General features: G+C 32.7%; 3 protein-coding genes across 5 annotated transcripts; 2 read left to right on the forward strand and 1 right to left on the reverse strand.

Annotated features, from left to right (window-relative positions):
* Nucleotides 1-210: 210 nt before the first annotated feature.
* Nucleotides 211-3,893, forward strand: LOC128186466 (putative nuclease HARBI1). The gene is made up of 4 exons (XM_052856234.1): nt 211-901; nt 1,115-1,230; nt 1,408-1,519; nt 3,280-3,893. The coding sequence occupies exons 1-4, from the start codon at nt 499-501 to the stop codon at nt 3,654-3,656; spliced, it is 1,008 nt and encodes a 335-aa protein (XP_052712194.1). The 5' UTR covers nt 211-498; the 3' UTR covers nt 3,657-3,893.
* LOC128186467 (uncharacterized) lies at nt 3,726-8,579 on the reverse strand. Of its 2 annotated transcripts, XM_052856236.1 has the most exons (7): nt 8,330-8,579; nt 7,947-8,259; nt 7,231-7,298; nt 6,879-7,031; nt 5,838-5,900; nt 4,699-4,758; nt 3,726-4,134 (listed from the first exon to the last, which is right to left on the reverse strand). In XM_052856236.1, exons 2-7 carry the CDS (start codon nt 8,165-8,167, stop codon nt 3,953-3,955), a joined length of 747 nt encoding a protein of 248 aa, XP_052712196.1. In that variant the 5' UTR covers nt 8,168-8,259; nt 8,330-8,579; the 3' UTR covers nt 3,726-3,952. The 2 variants fall into 2 exon arrangements, with proteins under 2 accessions (XP_052712196.1, XP_052712195.1); XM_052856235.1 differs by having other exon boundaries at nt 7,947-8,579.
* Nucleotides 8,580-14,492: 5,913 nt separating this feature from the next.
* LOC128189779 (uncharacterized) lies at nt 14,493-17,079 on the forward strand. Of its 2 annotated transcripts, none has more exons than XM_052861538.1 (3): nt 14,493-14,606; nt 15,624-15,754; nt 16,229-17,079. In XM_052861538.1, the coding sequence occupies exons 1-3, from the start codon at nt 14,578-14,580 to the stop codon at nt 16,594-16,596; spliced, it is 528 nt and encodes a 175-aa protein (XP_052717498.1). In that variant the 5' UTR covers nt 14,493-14,577; the 3' UTR covers nt 16,597-17,079. The 2 variants fall into 2 exon arrangements, with proteins under 2 accessions (XP_052717498.1, XP_052717497.1); XM_052861537.1 differs by having other exon boundaries at nt 15,624-15,826; nt 16,229-17,019.
* The last annotated feature ends 2,600 nt before the right edge of the window (nt 17,080-19,679 follow it).

Consider the following 19,679-nt stretch of genomic DNA (forward strand, 5'->3'; position numbering starts at 1 on the left):
TCTGGTTTCAGCAAAAAGAACTTACAAAAAATATGAAGGAAAACTTAAGCGTGTTTACCTCCGATACCAAGGAGATCATATGGCATATTTAAAAAAGAAGAACCCCAAACAATTCTACCTTTTCTTTCGCCAACGTAAGAAGAACCCTATACAAGGACCAACTAGTATAAATTTCCATGACCATTTTAAAGAACTGGCTAGGAGGTTATAAACGCTAGCTCGGGCTCCAGCTCCAACTCTAGCTCGAAAAGCAAGTTTGGAGTATGGCTCCAAATAATTTTAGGTTATAAAATCTGGCTCGAGCTCTGTCTCCAAAATTGGCTCCAAAGCTATCTCGAAAATTTCGAGCTGGAGTACATACTCGAATTGTGGTTATAAAACTTTCGAGTACGGAAAATATACTCCAAATGGAGTATGTAAAGCTTAAATCTCGAGTAAGCTAAAGAGCTTACTCGAACTTTCAAGTTTGTACTCAGGGTGTCGTCTGCTTTCATAGAAATGGCTGCACATCAACGCATAGCCAACAGAGAACGCGTTCCGCGTAATTTTAGGGATAGGTCAAACCCACTGGAGGACTTGTCAGCTTCTGACATATTTGCAAGATATAGGTTTCACCCAGATACCATTATGGATCTCCTGAGGCAGCTCCCTGACTTATCTACTCATACAAAGAGGAACCTCCCAATTCCACCCCTCCTTCAGCTGCTTGTGACATTAAGATTTCTTGGTACAGGTGCCACCCACATCCTTGTTGGTGATGATGTGAAGATTTCAAGATCAACAGCAGGGCGATGTATAAGGCAGGTATCGGCCCTTATTGCAAATTTGGCACCAAACTACATCAGCTTTCCAAGGGGAGATCAGGCGCGCCAAGTGATGCTGGAGTTTGCACATATTGCAGGTTTTTACTAAGATAACTATAACGAAAACATTTACTCTGATCAGTACTTTTACTTGGAACATAACTTGTTTAGGAAATTATTACTTTACCCTGTTTATATACATCGACCCTTTAAATGTATGGGGGTTTGGGAGGAGTGAAAGTTCAGTGAATTTTTACCAGTTCAGAAAATTTGTTCTATTATTTCATTTACCTAAAAAATGTGCTTCACAGGTTTTCCAAAAGTGTTGGGTTGTGTAGATGGTACACATGTTCGAATAACCAAACCATCAGGGCCTCAAGAGGCAGATTTCGTAAACAGAAAACAGTACCATTCATTAAACGTGCAGGTACCAATAAATTAGCTTGAAAGCATTCATGCACAAGGCATTCAATATATTTTTTACATAACTAAGACTCTTGTCCAAATTCAATAACTGACTTAAATCTTGATATTAATTAAGAAATACATATATATAAGTCGTGTAGCAGGTTAATTTCATCACCCCTTCCCTTTTCTCATGCAGATGGTATGTGACCCAGCTTTCAAAATTACAAGCATATGTTGCAATTGGCCAGGTGCAACTCATGACAACCGGATTTTCAAAATGTCTTCATTGTGCCATCAATTTGAACGAGGTAAAAGAAGTTGTTCGTTTATTATTGAGACCTTGACCTTTCAAACATGACCCTATTTAACAAGAGACCTATTGACCACATTGTTCAACTGATTTTTGAGAAAAAGAAATTTTTTAAAGATTTTTCTTTCTATATTCCTATGTAAAAATTCAACCCCCAGTGGTGGCCCACCTTACCCCCGGGGATCATGATTTGAACAAACTTCAGTTGAATCTATACAACTGGATGCTTCTACACAAATAAATGCTTCTCTGGCCCATTGGTTTTTTGAGAAGAAGGTTTTTTAAAGATACTAACAAATTTTTAATATTTCTCAATTATCTCCCTTTGAAAGAAGGCTTGGCCCTTCATTCTCACAAACTTAAATCCCCTCCACCTAAGGATGCTTTGTGACAAATTTGGTTGAAATCGATCAAGTGGTTCCGGAGAAGAAGTCGAAAATATGAAAAGTTTATGGACACATATACAGACATATGGCTGACAAAAAGTGATCAGAAAAGCTCACTTGAACTTTCAGCTCAGGTGAGCTAAAAACGATGTGTATCGAGTGAACCATAGTAAATGATCAGTCCAAATGTCAGACTATGTACCGTTAGATTTAAAGCTACATGCGTATTACCGTATCATCAAAGATATTCTTTGTAAACTTGACCTTTGAAATACCCCGGTATTATATTAAGTGAAGGTCCATTGGCGGATCCAGAGGGGGGGGGGGGGTTCCGGGGGTCGGAACCCCACCCCCCCCCCCCTTTTTCTGGGACATGTGAATTTTTTTGAAAACTTTTAATGCCTATTTCAAGGCAATTTTCCCCATTTATAATATAAATACTGTAGTTATCTCAAATAAATGCTTTTAACATTGCTTATTTAAAGTCATTTGATATTAAAATATCGTAATTTTGTTCTTATATGAAAAAACCCTGTCGAATTTTTATCGAAATAATGTACATTGTACTCCCCTTCAGCATCCGATGTTTACTACACTGAGTAAACATGTGGAAAATTAAAGAAATACAAAACAATAACTTTAGCAGTATTGCTACAAACACAGATTTACAATAACATCTCCAATGTATTTTCTACTCTATTTCTTTAAAAAATCAATTATAATAGTTCATTTATAACAGTTTTGAACCGACAAGCCATCGAGTAAAACGACGTTCAAGTACGAGTACACGCATTCGTTTTACTTTTTTAAGCCGCTTTCAAATGTATTGTTAGTTTATTAACTTAAGTATTATAATAGATAAGTTTTACTTCGTTTCGTACGAAAAATACAATTTGAAAGAAAATTACATGACCCGCTTATTTATTGATAAATAATGAATTTTGCACGTATTGATTTTCATCAGTTGGAACCCCCCCCCCCCCCCTTTTCCAAATAGCTTGGATCCCTTCTGAGGTCATACAGTCTTTTAAAATACAAGCTTCTTGCAAACAACTAGACATCATTGAAGTGTTCATACTGTAGGGCTCATTGGCGTCGGAAGGAAATTTTTTTCTCCAAATCATGGAATTCCTAATCCGGGGGGGGGGGGGGGGGGGGGGGGTACATAACTTCTCAATATTCCCATCTTTTCAAGGTAAATATATGAACACTTATTTTTGCTGCGAGAAAAATGGGGGGGGGGGGGGGGGGGGGGCTGAACCCTCTTTGATGCTATGTGCCTAATGGTTAGGTTTAACTTTGCAAAAAAAGTAGGGGGGGGGGGGGGCTAAGCTAAGAAAGTGTCATTCAAATATGATGATTCTTAATTTAGGTGACCATGATGGGCTGTTACTGGGAGATTCCGGGTACCAGTGCCGTCCTTTTGTTATGACTCCGTTCATCAACCCTGTTAATCAAAATGAGAAACGGTACAATAATGCATTGTGCAGAACAAGAGTGCTGATTGAGCAAACTTTTGGATTCCTTAAAAAGAGATTTCAATGTTTGAATTTTCTACGTACAAAACCAGAGGTGGCAGTAGTCTATATCAAAGCTGCAGTAACTCTGCACAACTATGGTATTGTAAGGGGAGAAGTTCTTGAAACACAGCAGAATGTTGTGCAGGAAGCTGCTAACGTTGAACCTTGTCCTGCTGGAGGTGATGGCTATGCCATGAGGGCACATATTGTGCAAACATTTTTCAGCTAGGTAAGGTGCAATTAATTCATAATTGTTAGACTACTGAACTGAAATGAATTGGATAAACAACTAAACATATAACAGTGTACATTAGTTTATATACATGAATAAACATTCTTAAACTTTAACAGTCCATATGTAAATAAAACAATTAATATTGTCCCACACATACCTTCTTAAAATCTCTCTCTCTCTCTCTCTCTCTCTCTCTCTCTCTCTCTCTCTCTCTCTCTCTCTCTCTCTCTCTCTCAAAACAGGGGACCAAACATGTATAACATATGGCAAACAAATAACTTTTGTTTCAATCAAGATTCTGACTGACTCATTTTCATCTCATAGAACTTCTGTTTTGTATCAATCAGTTTAATTTCCTTCTCAAGCTTTGTTATTTCTAATTCTAGCTTCCTCTGCTCTAGCCTTATTCTCTTTGTGTCCTCTGTGATGTTCTCTTTCCTTTCATCTATCTTCCTCTTCTCACTTACTTTACCTGAATATAAAGTATAAATAAAAGAACATACATTGAAACATTTTTTCCATTGTTGAATTCTTTTTTATTTACAAATAAATTTTAACATACATTTTTTTACATATAGCTAATGTAAAAGACAATTTAAATGATTTCATTAATTCAAATGTATTTGTATTTTCTGCTCTGATAAAACGCATTAATGAAGGATTTGTTTCAAATCAATTTGATCTTTCAAGGCTATAAGGAACATTTTTTTATCGACATTATGTATAATACTGTATTATCCTTAATAATTGCTCCAGGCACTAAGAAAATATTATTATTTTAGAGTTCAATAATCCTGTTGTCTAATGCATACAAAAAATATCAATAATATATCACTCTGTAAACTAGTAATACATATACTATACTACTTGAGTATATAGCTTATTTTATAACATCACTACTTGACTGTAATTTGGGGAGGGATTACATGGGCTTTGCCTGTTACCCAATCCATTTGAATTCTCAATAAAATATGTTTATATTAAATTAACAGGTTGAAAGATTATGACCCAGACATAGAATACAAGTCAATCTTACCTCTGCTTTCCTTTTCTTTTGAATTGACTGTCCTCTGTGACACAGATGATGGAGCTGGTGCTGAAATAAAAGAAAGAATTGACTACACCTGAGGAACAAGTCGAAGGGTGTTGCACTCAACTTTCTTGTTCAAACTGATGAAATAATTAAGTTATTGAAAAATTATAGAATAAAATAAATACACTTTATTGCAGACTTTTTTAAAGATTGAAGGGGTAGAGTTGTGTATTAAATGTATTTTAATCATGTTAAGGTGGCCCATTACACCTTGAAATAGTTTCTCAAATCAGCAGAAAATCAATTGACTTAAGGAATGAAATTCAAGTTAACTTGCAACAGACTGGTGTTCCATCCAGGGGAGTCAATGACTCTCATTCGCTGGAGATAAGCGCTAGCTGGCCCTATGGGCCTGCATGGCACAGAAAAGGATTTAACTTAACTTAGTCAGAAAACGTGTTACAACCAGACTTACATGTAAATTGTTTTGATAGATAACAAATGATGCATAAGAAATATATAAAATTCAAATAAGTGAAAATATATGCAATTTATATTAGGATGAAAATTATTATTTTTAAAAATTCAACTGAATAAATATGAACTAGCCCTGGGCCGATTCAAACTTGTGATCTGCAGTTCACAGATTGATACTTTATTACCACTGAGTTGCAATGATATTCAAACCATTCGATTGATACAAAAAAATCAACAAAACAATTAAATCACCATCTAATGAGGTAGGGTCTTAAAAAGCATATTAATGTAGTGAGGTACGGTATTTTAAATTATCTAGAGTTGATTAAAAATATATAAAATTTGTTAATTTTTTTAAAGAGCAATATATGTAATATAATTTTGGTTTTACCTTGTTATTTGATTGGCTATACACAAATTCATCTTTAATTATATTTTCATAACTTGCCAACTTCACGTCAAAAGATGTGCTTGCATAATGCATTAATCTGCTTGACATCAAGCTTGATTTTTGTACAGATTAACATCATTTTTAAAATTAGACGTCTTATTAACTGCAAATGATAGTGAATAAATTTGCGGTTTAAAGCATGAACTGCCCAAATTTATATGTTATACAAATATAACATAGGAAAAATTTATAAATTCATTGTAACAATACTCACCAACTGTATCAACTTGACTTCTATTTGTCTCTGTCTCTCTGTTAGTACAAGTGAATCTTACATCTAAAATTAAAACAAGGTTATCCATGTTAATTCATGTTAATCATTGGTCATTCAGCAGATAATTTACATGACAATACCCTTATAGATATTTCTCTAGTATGTAGTATTTTAAGAGAACTTGATGGCAGTGGCCATTATCAAACTGCATTTTATATCCTGTAGTATAATTTAAGAGCTTGTAATAAAGAATTTGAAAATATCCAAATTCAAATAATGGTAAATCATATGAATTTTCCTTTACTTAGTACCGGTAATAATTTATCCCAAAACAAATCATCAAACACTTTTAGGTAGATCATTGACCATCCTCCTGACAGACTCACAATTTCTATTTTGGCTGGTCTGCCCACCAAACATAAATATGTAACGTCACTATATACCAGCAAATGATCAAAATGTTTTCATGCATCCATTCTGGTGGAATGGAATTCAATAACCTGTGATGAATGACTGAATGCTACTGGTACACATGTACTTAAAATTATACTTGCATCTAGCTGTATTGGAGGGTATAACAAAACAGTTATTGAATGGTATTAAAGGTCAAATGACCGTTTTTATCTACAATGAAGAGTAGAAAAATTAAATCATAAGCAATGAAATGGGACAGTTTACACTATATAAACCGCTTCAAAAAGCATAAACTGTTTCAAACCATCTTATATCGTATAAAACTAATAAATATTGAATTCATTGCTTATAATTTAATTTTCCTACTCTTCATTGTAGATAACAACGGTCATTTGACCTTTAAAATGACGTAAAATTGTACAAAATTCAAACAATACGTCAGGCGTATTGATACATTTTTGACGTTAGTCTTACTATGACGTAGACAACATTCTTTATACGATATAAAATAATTTTTTAGTCAATCAGAAAGCGCGTTACAACCAGAATTAAATAATATCGGTGTATGACTGTTTAATATTTTCTGTGAATTCTTATAAATTTAAATATTAGATTTTGCTTTCTCACCATCACTGTCAAACCCTTCTTCTAGACCAAAAAGACTTGGCCTTCCTTCTTGTCGCTCAAGAAGCACTTCTTCTGCTTCTGTTAATTCAAATTCCACTTGTCCCCCACCTGTCTTCCTGACTTCTCTCTTCAGGTAATCGATTTTCTCTTTGGCTGTTAAAAATGAAATGAAATATTTTAAGGTAAATTATGGGATGACGTTTAAATGTTTTGTTTAAATCTTCTAAATATTTTACAGCCAGCCGTAGTAATTACACATGTTAATTAAAATAAATATGATATTCATGCCTTTAATTGAGTCTATACATGTACTAAATACATGTACATATATATGGTATTTTAATAAACAAACTCCTTTGTTTAGCATTGTTGTACTTTTTTCTGCACTCTTCTGGGGACCTCTTGCTGCTGGTAAATTGTCTACAAGAGTTAATATGTGTTAATTTAAGCTTAATTTTTTCAAGTCATGACCTTAATGATTCATAATCAATAGATGTAGATCTCATTCTGAGTCTGTGTAAGAAACTTGTCCTCATTTGTCACATTTTCTTATTTTCTTAACCTTACCCAAAATATATCAATTTACTCGAATTAAATCCATAGCAAAATGGGTTCTAGCTACATGTGTACATGTATTCTAATTGGTTAATTAATTTCTGTTTTCTGTCAGGAAAATGTTAATTTTTTGATCGAACTTATGATTTAATCAAAACTTTTATAACTTATTGAGTGAAAGAGGTATTGTTTAGTAATTCTTTATTTATTTTTTTTTAGGGAATCAAAATTTCAACAAATAACATCAAATATACATTAGTACTAGATTCACTAGATCATTGTAACATAACAAGGTAAACATAATAACATTGATTAAAATTAAATATAATGTAGTAAAATTAATTTGCATATTTTGCTTATTTTATTTAGGCCTAATAATGTTTGCAACAGATTATTTTAATATTTTCATTACCTCCAATGCAATCTTCATTAATATGATCAACTAGCTACTAATATAGGCATATGCTTCTAAAATAAAATCAGTGACCTTTTTTTTTTTTAGAATTTTCTTACGCATTTATAGCATCTGCGACCTCCTCCCAACCCTGCCTCCTCTTAGCCACGCCAGACTTCCCCCCAGGACCCTTGAACTCCCCAAATAGCACATCCTCCCTGTCCAACACGGCAGATATAAGACACGTTTCCTCATCTGCAGACCACTTTGTTCTTGTTTTTTTATCGCTAAGGTCTACCCTTTCCTTTAAGCAAAGTTTCTCGATGTCTTTTTCTGCCATATTGCGATGAGTACAACTAATCCTATCGTCTGCAGGACACTGAGCAGCCGATGGCACAATTTCCCGGTGCGTTTTGTTGTCAAAAAGTACCTCTTAATGAATAAATATTTCGTGGAAAAGGATATTATAAAAAGTTTTATCAAAAGTATTGTAATAACTCACCGTTATATTGATTCAAGACATGTCGTCAATATAAACAGCAGGGCGCCGCCATTACAGAAGAGTTCCAAAAAAGCCGCTTGTGCACATAAAAAAAAGTTAGAGTACGAGCTCGAAAATTGGAGTACAAACTCCCGGGAGTACGTACTCGAAATCTTTTATAACCTCAAAATTTGATCGCGTACTCCTAGGAGTACGATTTTGATTTCGAGCTAGAGTTGGAGCTGGAGCCCGAGCTAGCGTTTATAACCTCCTAGCCTGTTCTCCTCGGATAGCAACACCTACTTCGATCAAGAATTTACACTCGCTGAAACGAACAATTCTTCATACCCCGAACTAAACGGTCCAATAACAACAGAGGAGGTAACTCGCGTCATAAAACGTTTGAAAAAGGACAAGTCTCCAGGAATGCCCAATCTTTTGAACGAATATTTTATTGCGTTTGGTGACTATCTTACTACATACTTAGTTGACTTATTCAATATTGTTTTATCCTCGGGAATCTTTCCTCAAAAAAGCATATAATGTAATCACTGACGCTCAATTTGGCTTTAAAGCTGGATATAGTACAACAGATGCAATTTTTATTTTACATTGGTTAATTAGTCGAAGTATTGCAAAGAGGAAAAAATTATTTTGCTGTTTTCTAGATTATCAAAAGGCTTTTGACAAAATTGATAGAAATCTAATGTTTTTTAAATTAGCAAGAAGTGGTGTTGATTGTTGTATGTTAAATATCATAAAGTCCATGTATAGTAACATAAAGTCATGTGTAAAATATCTAAATCATATATCCGAGTTTTTTTATTGTCTCGAGGGTTTGATGCAGGGCTAGTCTCTGTCTCCTTTGCTATTTTCCTTGTACGTAAATGATTTTGAAATTGAATTCATAAAGGAGATGTGTCTACCTTTTGAAATTAGAGATATTGCTTTATTCTTAATCATATATGCAGACGACACTGTACTTTTTTCAGAGACAGAGCAAGGTTTACAAGATATGCTTGATTGTTTACAGCAATATACATCCAAGTGAAAGTTAAAAGTTAATATAGATAAAACAAAAATTGTTGTATTTAGAAAAGGTGGAAGGTTAAAGAATAATTATTGTTGGAATTATAATAATGAATTTATTGATACTGTTGAAAACTTCAATTATCTTGGTATAACTTTGAATTTTAATGGCAATTTTCATAGAACGCAAAGTGTTTTTGCATCACATAGTAGAAAAGCGATGTATTGTTTATTGTCCAAAATGAAGCCATTGCAATTGAACGTAAATACAAAATTGTCACTGTTTGATACATATATTGGTAGGATAGTACATTATGGTTGTGAATTATGGGGACAACACCCAGCAAGTGAATTAGAAAGTATACATTTAGATTTTTGTAAGAAATTATTATGTGTTAAGAAAAGTGTTACATCAATGATGGTATATTTTGAATTGGGGCGTAAACCACTGCAGTTGGATAGAAATTATAAAATGTTGAAATATTGGATAAAATTAAAGAATATTGATAATTGTATTTTAAGCAATATATACAAAGATATGGTAAATGAATGTGAAACAAGGTTAGTTTTTTTTGTTGGCTCTCATACATAAAACAATTGATTAACAAATTAGGTTTTGTATATATATGGAACTGTAAGAACAATTTAATGAACATGTTTTCCTATTCGAAGTGAAGCAGAGGTTGACCGACATGTTTATACAAGAAGGTCATGGCTACTTTGAAAATTCCCCCAAATGTATAATGTATAAGCACTAATGTAATAATTCTGAAGTACAAGAATATTTAACAAAACCAATACCTACTGTATATGTACAATTTATAAGTAAATACCGTTTATTCTCTCATCAACTCGAGATTGAGCGTGGCAGATTTTATAATATCTATAGAAATGAGAGAGTTTGTAAACTATGTTCACTATCACAGATTGAAGATGAGTTTCATTTTATTTTGATATGTCTATTTTATAAAGAAATAAGAAAGTTGTATGTAAAAAAATATTATCATGAAAAGCCTTCTGTCTTTAAACTTATTCAATTACTTTCAACAAAGAATATCAAAGAGTTGTGCAATTTGGGAAAATACCTAAATAAATGCTCAAAATTACGATAAAATTATAACTATTGTTTTTGTTTTGAGAATATACTCTTCATTATCCTGTTTACTTTTGTCATGTACATTTCACAGACTGCTATCTAATACAAGATTATGATGGTCTTTCTTTTTTGTTTTTTAAAAAATGTTTACATATGTTTTTTCACTTTACTTATGTATATATGTTAAACCTATGAATCGTATGGTTCTTGGTAATGAACAATACAATGAACAATAAGAACTCCTATAAGATGAGTGAAGTCAAATAAATCTTGAATCTTCTAAACGATTTAGTAAATTCGTTAATTTAGTGGCTGTTTTAGGTAATACTTTATTTGTTATTATTCATAATAGTGGAAGTAACAAGCATTCTTTCTTTGGTAATTCATTTGGGATATGAAGGTAGCGACATTGCAGAAAAAATACATAACCCGCGTTATTAGCTCTCTCACTTCTCATATACTCACATTTTCATCTCATATTGTGATATGAATAAAGAGAAGGGTAGTTGCTTGTGATAAATATGAAACAGAATGCCTAGGCAGTAGAACTACAATCCATGGGAAAAAAAACCCAAAACCGAACCCCCCCCCCCCCCAAAAAAAAACCAAAGAAAAAATAACAAACCAAAAACGAAAAAAAAAAATCATAAGAAATATTCAAGTGATGTATTATTGTACACATGTCATATCTAAACTGCCAGATGATTAATAAAATCATTCCATTAGTGTAATAATATTGCCCTTAAAAGGTTTAGTTAGAGCTTAGGAACAATTATGTTTATTTTTATTTAAACCAAAGCAGATAATTTACAATGTTTAAAAAATCAAAGGGTGTGAACGCATAACATCAACATTTATAGTTCACAGTTTGATAATGCACAAGATATGAGTAACTGAAACTTTGAGGCCATGAAATAAGTACCGTTTTTTCTCTTAAAAATGATAATAAATTAAAATTTGTTTCCTTTGAAAAAGCGTTATAAAAATTAACTTAATCTTTTGTATACTCTTTACTTTTTTTTTTTTTTTTTTTTTTTTTTTTTTTTTTTTTTTAGATTTTTTTTTAATTTTTGGAGTAACTCTTCATAAATGAACAAGTAGCTATACACAATATACTACTGTCTAGTATATAAACTCTATCAGGAATAATACCACACTATTCATTTTTATATACGAAATTTCAATCAATTAGCAAATGTATTTTATCAACCTAAAAAAATTAAATCGCTATGAGTCTATGGATGATGATATTTATGAAGATATACTAGCATGATGTTTTGACAACATGGAAGTGATTTGTTATATCTAATACATTACAAACGGATTATCTGTTAAAAACAGGTCATGATTTGACTGATCTTCAAATTAAATAACAACACCCATACAGATCAAGTGTATATTCAATGTTTACAACCAATCCACATCACCAGGAAACGCCCGCTCAGATAACCTTACCCCCCCCCCCCCCCCAAAAAAAAAACCCCCAAAACGCTACGACGCAGTATACGTTATATATGACGCAGGTATGATTATTTAGCAATTAACTTCCTATCCTTAACAAAAACACATTTTTGATATTTATTTCAAAGAAATCTGTTCAAACTAGTCAAAGTTTTCATAAAAAAACAACCAAATCAACTACATAAGAAGACGATGCACGTCGTAGTAAAAGTTTTTTTCTTCTGAAAACAAGATGTTCATTCAGTGCGTGTTATATCAGAACCATTTTAACAAGGCCTTGGACTTTCAGTAGGACGTAACTACCGGTATCTATTTCTTGCGTCAAAACAAGTTAAAAATGACGCTGGTTTCGAGTGAAATATACACCGATTGCATAGTCTTAGCCCAAAAGCCAGACAAATTTTGTTGATATCAAAAAGCAATGGTTGAGTGGCCTACAATGAAACAGACAGGCCTACGTCACATTGCTGTTTGACACCAACTATACAAAGTCCAAGCTATTGTTAAAATGGTTCTAAGGATGACGATTACTCAGAATGGAAAAAAATCCACTGATGATAATGAAAAACCACCTATTTTATATTATTGACCTTTGCTTTTAGTCACTTTATTATTTTTCACTTTCAAAAAACTAGGCCAAGTACCTACTTTTGAGTAAGAGGCCTTTAAAGTGGCTCACTACACCTTAAAATATTTTCTAAAATCAGCAGAAAATAACTAGATTATGTTAGATATCATAATGGATAAGAATTACTTAAGTCAATAGGCAAAAAATGTCGGATGAAAAATTACATTTTTGAAAATTTAAGTTCAGTAAACATGAACAAAAGCTCCAGGCGGATTCGAACGAGGCGGTTCAGAAGCCTAATACATATGTACTTTTAGCCTTTGAGCTACGACAATATACAACCGATTCGAACGATATAAACAATTTAACAAAATATTTAAATCGCCATCTTGTGACGTAGTGTCTTAAAAAGTATAAGACTTGGTGTAGTGAGCCACCTAAAATGTATTCTATTTTTTTTTTTATATATCCTCAAGATTGAGATTTTCTTAACGGGGAAAATGTCACAAATAATCAAACTCTTTGAAAAATGAAATACAGTTTATCAAGGCAGTGTAGCTTAATAGATAAAATGTATTTTGTTATGAGCAACTATTAAAAAAAAACCACCAGACCGAATTTGCTCTATAAGTTTTCATTTTTTAAATTCAATTTTAATTAAAACCCCCTTAAAAACCTCTATGATAACACTTAATCATATACATGTATACATGTAGTACTATATTCCTTTTATTGACGTAATATAATCAGCTGGCATTAAATTTAGATAAGCTCAATGATCACAATTTTGAGGTATGGCGTCCTTTTAAGTTTTTAAGCCTTTTTTCTTTTTTAATATTTTGCATTTAATGCGTCTTGCAACTCATCAGAAGTCTCTGCATTAATAACTGTTAATCAGCCTAAAACAGGATTAATAGTTTCATATACAAACACATTTTATTTTGAAAGTGGTACTACATTAATGACACAGGGTGATTTAACCCCCCCCCCCCCCCAAAAAAAAATCTCTAAAGCAGGAAAGGGAAACAAAACTGGAGACAAATTTTCACATTGTCGTACTCCGACATTACAACTGATAAAACTGATAAAAGATGACAAACTAATCAGAGATTTAAGTTCCTCGTACAGATTTTTTTTACTAAAGAAGGAAAAGATTTCATTAACACCATTTTGTTGTTTTTTAAACCATAAATCATTTCTTCAAACATTATCAAAAAAAAGAAGAAGCAGTGAATAATTCTTTTGTTCATAAGGGTGTCTGGTAATAAATGTTAAGCGTAAACAGGATAGTTTCCTTTCGCAAACCAGTCTGGCTAGCTATCATTTAATTAGTAGATTAATTTCGGTTACATAAATCGGTATGTCCCTAGCCGTGTGCTTATACTGTTTAAAATATATGTAAATATACGCGTGAAAAGTTTGCTAAGGCTGCTCAATAATGTCGGCAGTGGCACAATAAAGGGGTAAGGATAGTTACATCACTGGGTATAAACTACGTTTGTCATTCTATGCCGTACACTCAAACTAACAAAAAGAGGATGATGCCATGGTGACTTCCTTTGCAAATAGTTCATTTTTGACTTATTTTGATGAATTAAACCTAGTATATTTATAAACATTTATGAACTTTGCAATTGTTAATTTCAAACCATTCTTCAGTTTAGGTGAACATTGGTACAAGCAAATTGTGCTTTTTGCCTGAAGAACTTATAAAATGTTTTTGAAAAATACTGACCAGTTGGTATTAAGATACTCGTGATCAAAAGTATGTGTCAATCTGCGTCAGTTTTCCCTATTTGTTTATTTTATAAACATATACAAATAACCTTGTACTCTAATCTAGAAATCCACACACATTTTATAATCTACATTTTTTTAATGCATCATTTTACTTTGCGCTTATAAAATTGATGATATTTCACTGAAAACTCCTAACGTATTATGATTTGTCAGTCTTCTGAAATAAGGTCCTGAAGTGTTTTGAATTTTAAAATGTCAGAAATGCATCTATTTTCCTGACGGATTATCTACGCAGAACCCTTAATCAATCCATCATGTTCCTGATGATAAAACTCAACGCACACCGACCCCAAATCCCAAAAACTCACAGACCAAATGAGGATTAACACTATCTCGTGCTTGGTGTAAGTATATTTTAAACACTATTTAGAATACCGTATTAATATTGAGAATGAATTTGATCTCTAAACAATTCTCCGTACCCAAGATATATCTTTAATATTAAGTATTTCGATTTCGCCTCCAAAAATGATTCGCACTGAAAAAAAAATATTTAGATCGATCGATACTTTTTGGCAAGCAAAAAGGAAAAAAGCAAAAACTAAAAAAAATATGACTGTGTTAAAACTTAAGAAGACGGGGGTTCTATCTTATGAGGTAATGTGTACGGATGTTTAACTAATCAATAATCAGTTGTTTAAAAACTGTTAAAATAAATGATAACCAATAGATCTTATTTGATTTAGATTTAACTACCAGTCAATATTCTAAACTTTGCTTTTAGGTTTTTCAATTAGGACGCCTGGACGGTTTTTGTATCCATTTTCGTTTTTTGTGATTTATACCGATGATTAGATAAAATGATAAAAAATCAATGTTAGTCTGAAATATAACACTATAATGATTCTTTTTGTTTGTTTACAGAGAGCAGGGTTATTGCGATGTTACAAGCACTGTATCTATACATTTTTTTCACTCGATAAGTTGAGATATAGCAAAGGAATAAATTGTTGACACTGTGTGGTTCATCGTAAAATAAACAAAAGAAGTTAACTTTGATTTGTCTTGATGTATAATACTAGTATTCTCAATTTTCTGGGAAAATTCTCTCTATTTTGCAATATTTCTTTTAATTCAAATAAGGAGGTTGGGTTGTCTACAGACTACCAAATTTTTGTCCCCACCAAATATCTTAGATTTACGTGTATTTTTTTCAGCCAGAAACTAATAATCATTTTAAAAAAAACCAAACTTTTATCAATCGTAGTGTTAAGCTTTTAAATTAGAATATTACAAATAAGCTACATGTATATATCGGTTTTTGATAGGAGGGTGGAACATGATCTTCCAATCGTTTGAAAACGTTTAACGTCATACATATTTTATGAAGTACATACAGTTTTCGTTTTCGTCTTCTCCAGGCTGGCGTTGGTAGGATGTATCAGCGGGTTAACGATCAGATTTAGGGATCCCTCGAGGAACGCCGCATTGCCGCGGAGGCGAACGCTGACGGGTTGGCGGTCCTCGGGCTGGGCCAGTGAAGGCCAAAGACGTAGGTTGATTAGATTGAACAACATTTGGTCACAATATAGATTTCCTAGCCATGGATCATTGCCTTATTCAGGTAAATCTGGAAAAACTTTACAAATCTTAAGAGGAAAATAATTCAAATGAGTACTTTTAGACCAAAACTAAGGACAATGTTTTTCAAATACTGTCTTCTCATTTCATGATGTTATAGCTGAGTATACAACCGTGTTTCGATGGCTACCTGTTGGCTATTCCTGTCCTATTTCTTATTGATTTTCTTCAAAATTAAAACCAATTTAGTTAAAATCAAGAGAAATGATTAATTAATTGATGATTCATATCACATAAACTGGCACACAAAATGTTGCATCAATTACATGTAGGTATAAAAAAAAATCAAATATTGTTTTTTCTACGTTTTTTTAAAGATGTTTTATAGGTTTTCTTGTTTATGTATGGTTTTACGTTTATGTATAGTCTTTTGGCTCTTTTATAGATGTGATTGGATTGAATGATTTTGATACATCAACACCATGGAGACAGAGGATCAGCAGACCACGTGACACTAATGCTTTGTCATCACTGGGATCCACAGGCGCAAGGGTGGGAGACCGATCCCCATCCACCGGTCTTCAATCACGTGACCGATCATCTTTGTACGAGAAATATGGCTCGCTCGCTGACTACCTTCCACTTCCCGTGGGTGAAAAATTCAAATCCTCACCAATCAAAGACCCTCGGTCGAACAGGGACCCTCTTCCGTCCGGGCCTCTTGCACCAGAAATAAGCAGAATGAGAGAAGAAGTTAAAGCCAAAGTCGAGTCCGGATATTACGGTCAAAAGCCCTTGTACGACTTCTTGTAATTTCGGCATATGAAGGATTATGGTTTATTTTGTTGCTTGTTTACGTTGTTATAAAGATGAATTGATTCGTCATTGGTAATATTAGTTTTATTCATGAAAATATGATTTGTAAAACGCATATGGATATATTAAATTACAATTGTGATAAATGATTTGTATTCAGTTCATTTTTCATAGACTTGAATTACATATTTATCCAGGTTTTAAAGTCTCGCAATAAAACTGTTTTGGTGAAATGCGAACTTGCTTACACAATTGGATTTGTAGAAGCACTTTAAAAATTTATCATAAATCGCTCACACATAGCTGTGACGGTGCCATTAAGTTGATGGTCTTGTTGTGTTTCATTGATATCTGTATTTATCAGTCTGAAACCTAGCCATTTATGAGTTAAGGAATAATTATTAAATGGTCACGTTTGCTCGATATTTTGCATAATAATAGTTGCTGATATAAATTCTTCATGATTTAAGCTTATTGTTCAAAAATAAAGTATAATTGTGTATTTGTCATTCATTCAATAATTCAGTTGAAATTCATATTCATTTTATCTGAAATTCAGAGAATACCCAAACAGGAAGAAATAAATGAAATCAGTTTCACAGTATCAATATTTCCCAGAACACATAAATGTAAAAGAATTAAAGCAAACAGCTGTAAGTCCTTTTTTTCCATCCAAAAATCATTTTGTTCTTTGACCTATTACAATGTAATGTAACCTAGCAATAGGAATGGATTATGATGCGGATAAAAACACTCTGAAAATATTAAGGCAATATGGCAGCATAATTGTAAAAATGTACTATAGTCTGTCCCAAGTTATTGCTTTTATCTCTTTTTGATGATTTTTAATAAAAATACACATACATGTGAAAGAAATACAGTTGAAATCGATAAAAGCGAATATATCCAAGATGTCTTCATTGAACAATTATCATTTGTCACACGTAAAAGTTCACAGGAACGGAAACAAATTTCTTACGGAGATTCATAATGGGAAATGTTTACATCTTTTTTCCATTCGGAGGTACTCGGGATACCTCGCGCAAAATTTCAACGTTATCATCCGGGCTTATTAATGGCTGACGCAATGCAAAATCCCCGTATACTTTCTATTTCTATATGTGTATTGAAACCTGAAGCGATAGAGGGGACGTTTTAAAACAGATAATCTCAACATTTTTCATATTATTGGATGATAGTAATTTGAGCACAAAGGTATTTATGATTATCGAAATATCAAGTGAAAAGTGGTGGAAGCAAAAACTCGGGACAGAGTATAGTACTGTTTATATACACAGTATGCACAGGTAAATGTAGAAAAGGGAATGAGGTTTAAAATTCCGTTAAATATAGATTTGTATGCTTTACCAGTTTTCTATTCTTTTTAATTGTACATAAGATTCATAAGAAGGAAGTAAATGCAGCAGACGATAGGTCACGTGGATAGATGATCGGTCTCTGTATGTTTGAATTACGCACATTTTTATAATATGAATTTTTGGACTTTTTCGACAAGAATGTCGAGAAACCCCCATATGAATCATGTTAATAATATTGAAAGATAAATTATTTCAATCAAACTATGTATCAGTAATAGAAATATTTCTCGAACATTGTATGGGTCCAAGCTATATTGAACTCTTGTCTCGTTCAACCAAACGCTCGGCTGACACCGTAAATCTCCGACAAGGATTTACGGAGACGGCCGAGTTTCGAGTTGAACGAGACTATATTGAACTCTGACGTAGGAATACATACGACTACAAAAAATATTTAAATTGTTCGTACCATTTAAAATCTTACTATTTTCAAGGTATTTATAAATAAGTTTCCTTGAAAACAATGTTTTAGCATACATTACATCGAATTTATCAATCATTTTTAAGAACTAAGTCTTGTCAGCAGCAATGATTTGTGCTGAGGTCCAAACACTGTTTCACTTTCGGTTTGTCTGAGTAACTGCATAGGAGAGTTGATTAAAATCAACTCCCAAAAAATGTATAGACATATAAATATTCATATTATAAATTCATCATTTTGAAATGTTGGATAATAATATTATTGGATGATAGTAATTTGAGCACAAAGGTATTTATGATTATCGAAATATCAAGTGAAAAGTGGTGGAAGCAAAAACTCGGGACAGAGTATAGTACTGTTTATATACACAGTATGCACAGGTAAATGTAGAAAAGGGAATGAGGTTTAAAATTCCGTTAAATATAGATTTGTATGCTTTACCAGTTTTCTATTCTTTTTAATTGTACATAAGATTCATAAGAAGGAAGTAAATGCAGCAGACGATAGGTCACGTGGATAGATGATCGGTCTCTGTATGTTTGAATTACGCACATTTTTATAATATGAATTTTTGGACTTTTTCGACAAGAATGTCGAGAAACCCCCATATGAATCATGTTAATAATATTGAAAGATAAATTATTTCAATCAAACTATGTATCAGTAATAGAAATATTTCTCGAACATTGTATGGGTCCAAGCTATATTGAACTCTTGTCTCGTTCAACCAAACGCTCGGCTGACACCGTAAATCTCCGACAAGGATTTACGGAGACGGCCGAGTTTCGAGTTGAACGAGACTATATTGAACTCTGACGTAGGAATACATACGACTACAAAAAATATTTAAATTGTTCGTACCATTTAAAATCTTACTATTTTCAAGGTATTTATAAATAAGTTTCCTTGAAAACAATGTTTTAGCATACATTACATCGAATTTATCAATCATTTTTAAGAACTAAGTCTTGTCAGCAGCAATGATTTGTGCTGAGGTCCAAACACTGTTTCACTTTCGGTTTGTCTGAGTAACTGCATAGGAGAGTTGATTAAAATCAACTCCCAAAAAATGTATAGACATATAAATATTCATATTATAAATTCATCATTTTGAAATGTTTTGATATGTGGCTGCGATCTAAGAAGGTATATGTGGCGTACTTGGAGTAAAATTTGACATGAGTTTGAGTGAAAATACACATGTATCATGCTTCTTATAATTAGACGTTCACAAACTTTGGGCCTATAAAACATGTTCTGTCTCCACTTAATTGTCTCTA

The sequence above is a fragment of the Crassostrea angulata genome, chromosome 6 (genome assembly GCF_025612915.1).
Source record: "Crassostrea angulata isolate pt1a10 chromosome 6, ASM2561291v2, whole genome shotgun sequence".
Taxonomy (NCBI): domain Eukaryota; kingdom Metazoa; phylum Mollusca; class Bivalvia; order Ostreida; family Ostreidae; genus Magallana; species Magallana angulata.

Excerpts from the sequence above, each read along its gene's own strand:
- LOC128189779 (XM_052861537.1), top strand. The coding sequence starts at position 14,578 with ATGAGGATTAACACTATCTCGTGCTTGGT. Across the intron at positions 14,607-15,623 it reads AACACTATCTCGTGCTTGGT|GCTGGCGTTGGTAGGATGTA; the intron begins GTAAGTATATTT and ends CGTCTTCTCCAG. Across the intron at positions 15,827-16,228 it reads TGGATCATTGCCTTATTCAG|ATGTGATTGGATTGAATGAT; the intron begins GTAAATCTGGAA and ends GCTCTTTTATAG.
- LOC128186466 (XM_052856234.1), top strand. The coding sequence starts at position 499 with ATGGCTGCACATCAACGCATAGCCAACAGAGAACGCGTTCCGCGTAAT. Across the intron at positions 902-1,114 it reads GGAGTTTGCACATATTGCAG|GTTTTCCAAAAGTGTTGGGT; the intron begins GTTTTTACTAAG and ends TGTGCTTCACAG. Across the intron at positions 1,231-1,407 it reads ACCATTCATTAAACGTGCAG|ATGGTATGTGACCCAGCTTT; the intron begins GTACCAATAAAT and ends TTTCTCATGCAG.
- LOC128186467 (XM_052856236.1), bottom strand. The coding sequence starts at position 8,167 with ATGGCAGAAAAAGACATCGAGAAACTTTGCTTAAAGGAAAGGGTAGAC. Across the intron at positions 5,901-6,878 it reads AGAAGGGTTTGACAGTGATG|ATGTAAGATTCACTTGTACT; the intron begins GTGAGAAAGCAA and ends TTTTAATTTTAG. Across the intron at positions 4,135-4,698 it reads AAAAGAAAAGGAAAGCAGAG|GTAAAGTAAGTGAGAAGAGG; the intron begins GTAAGATTGACT and ends CTTTATATTCAG.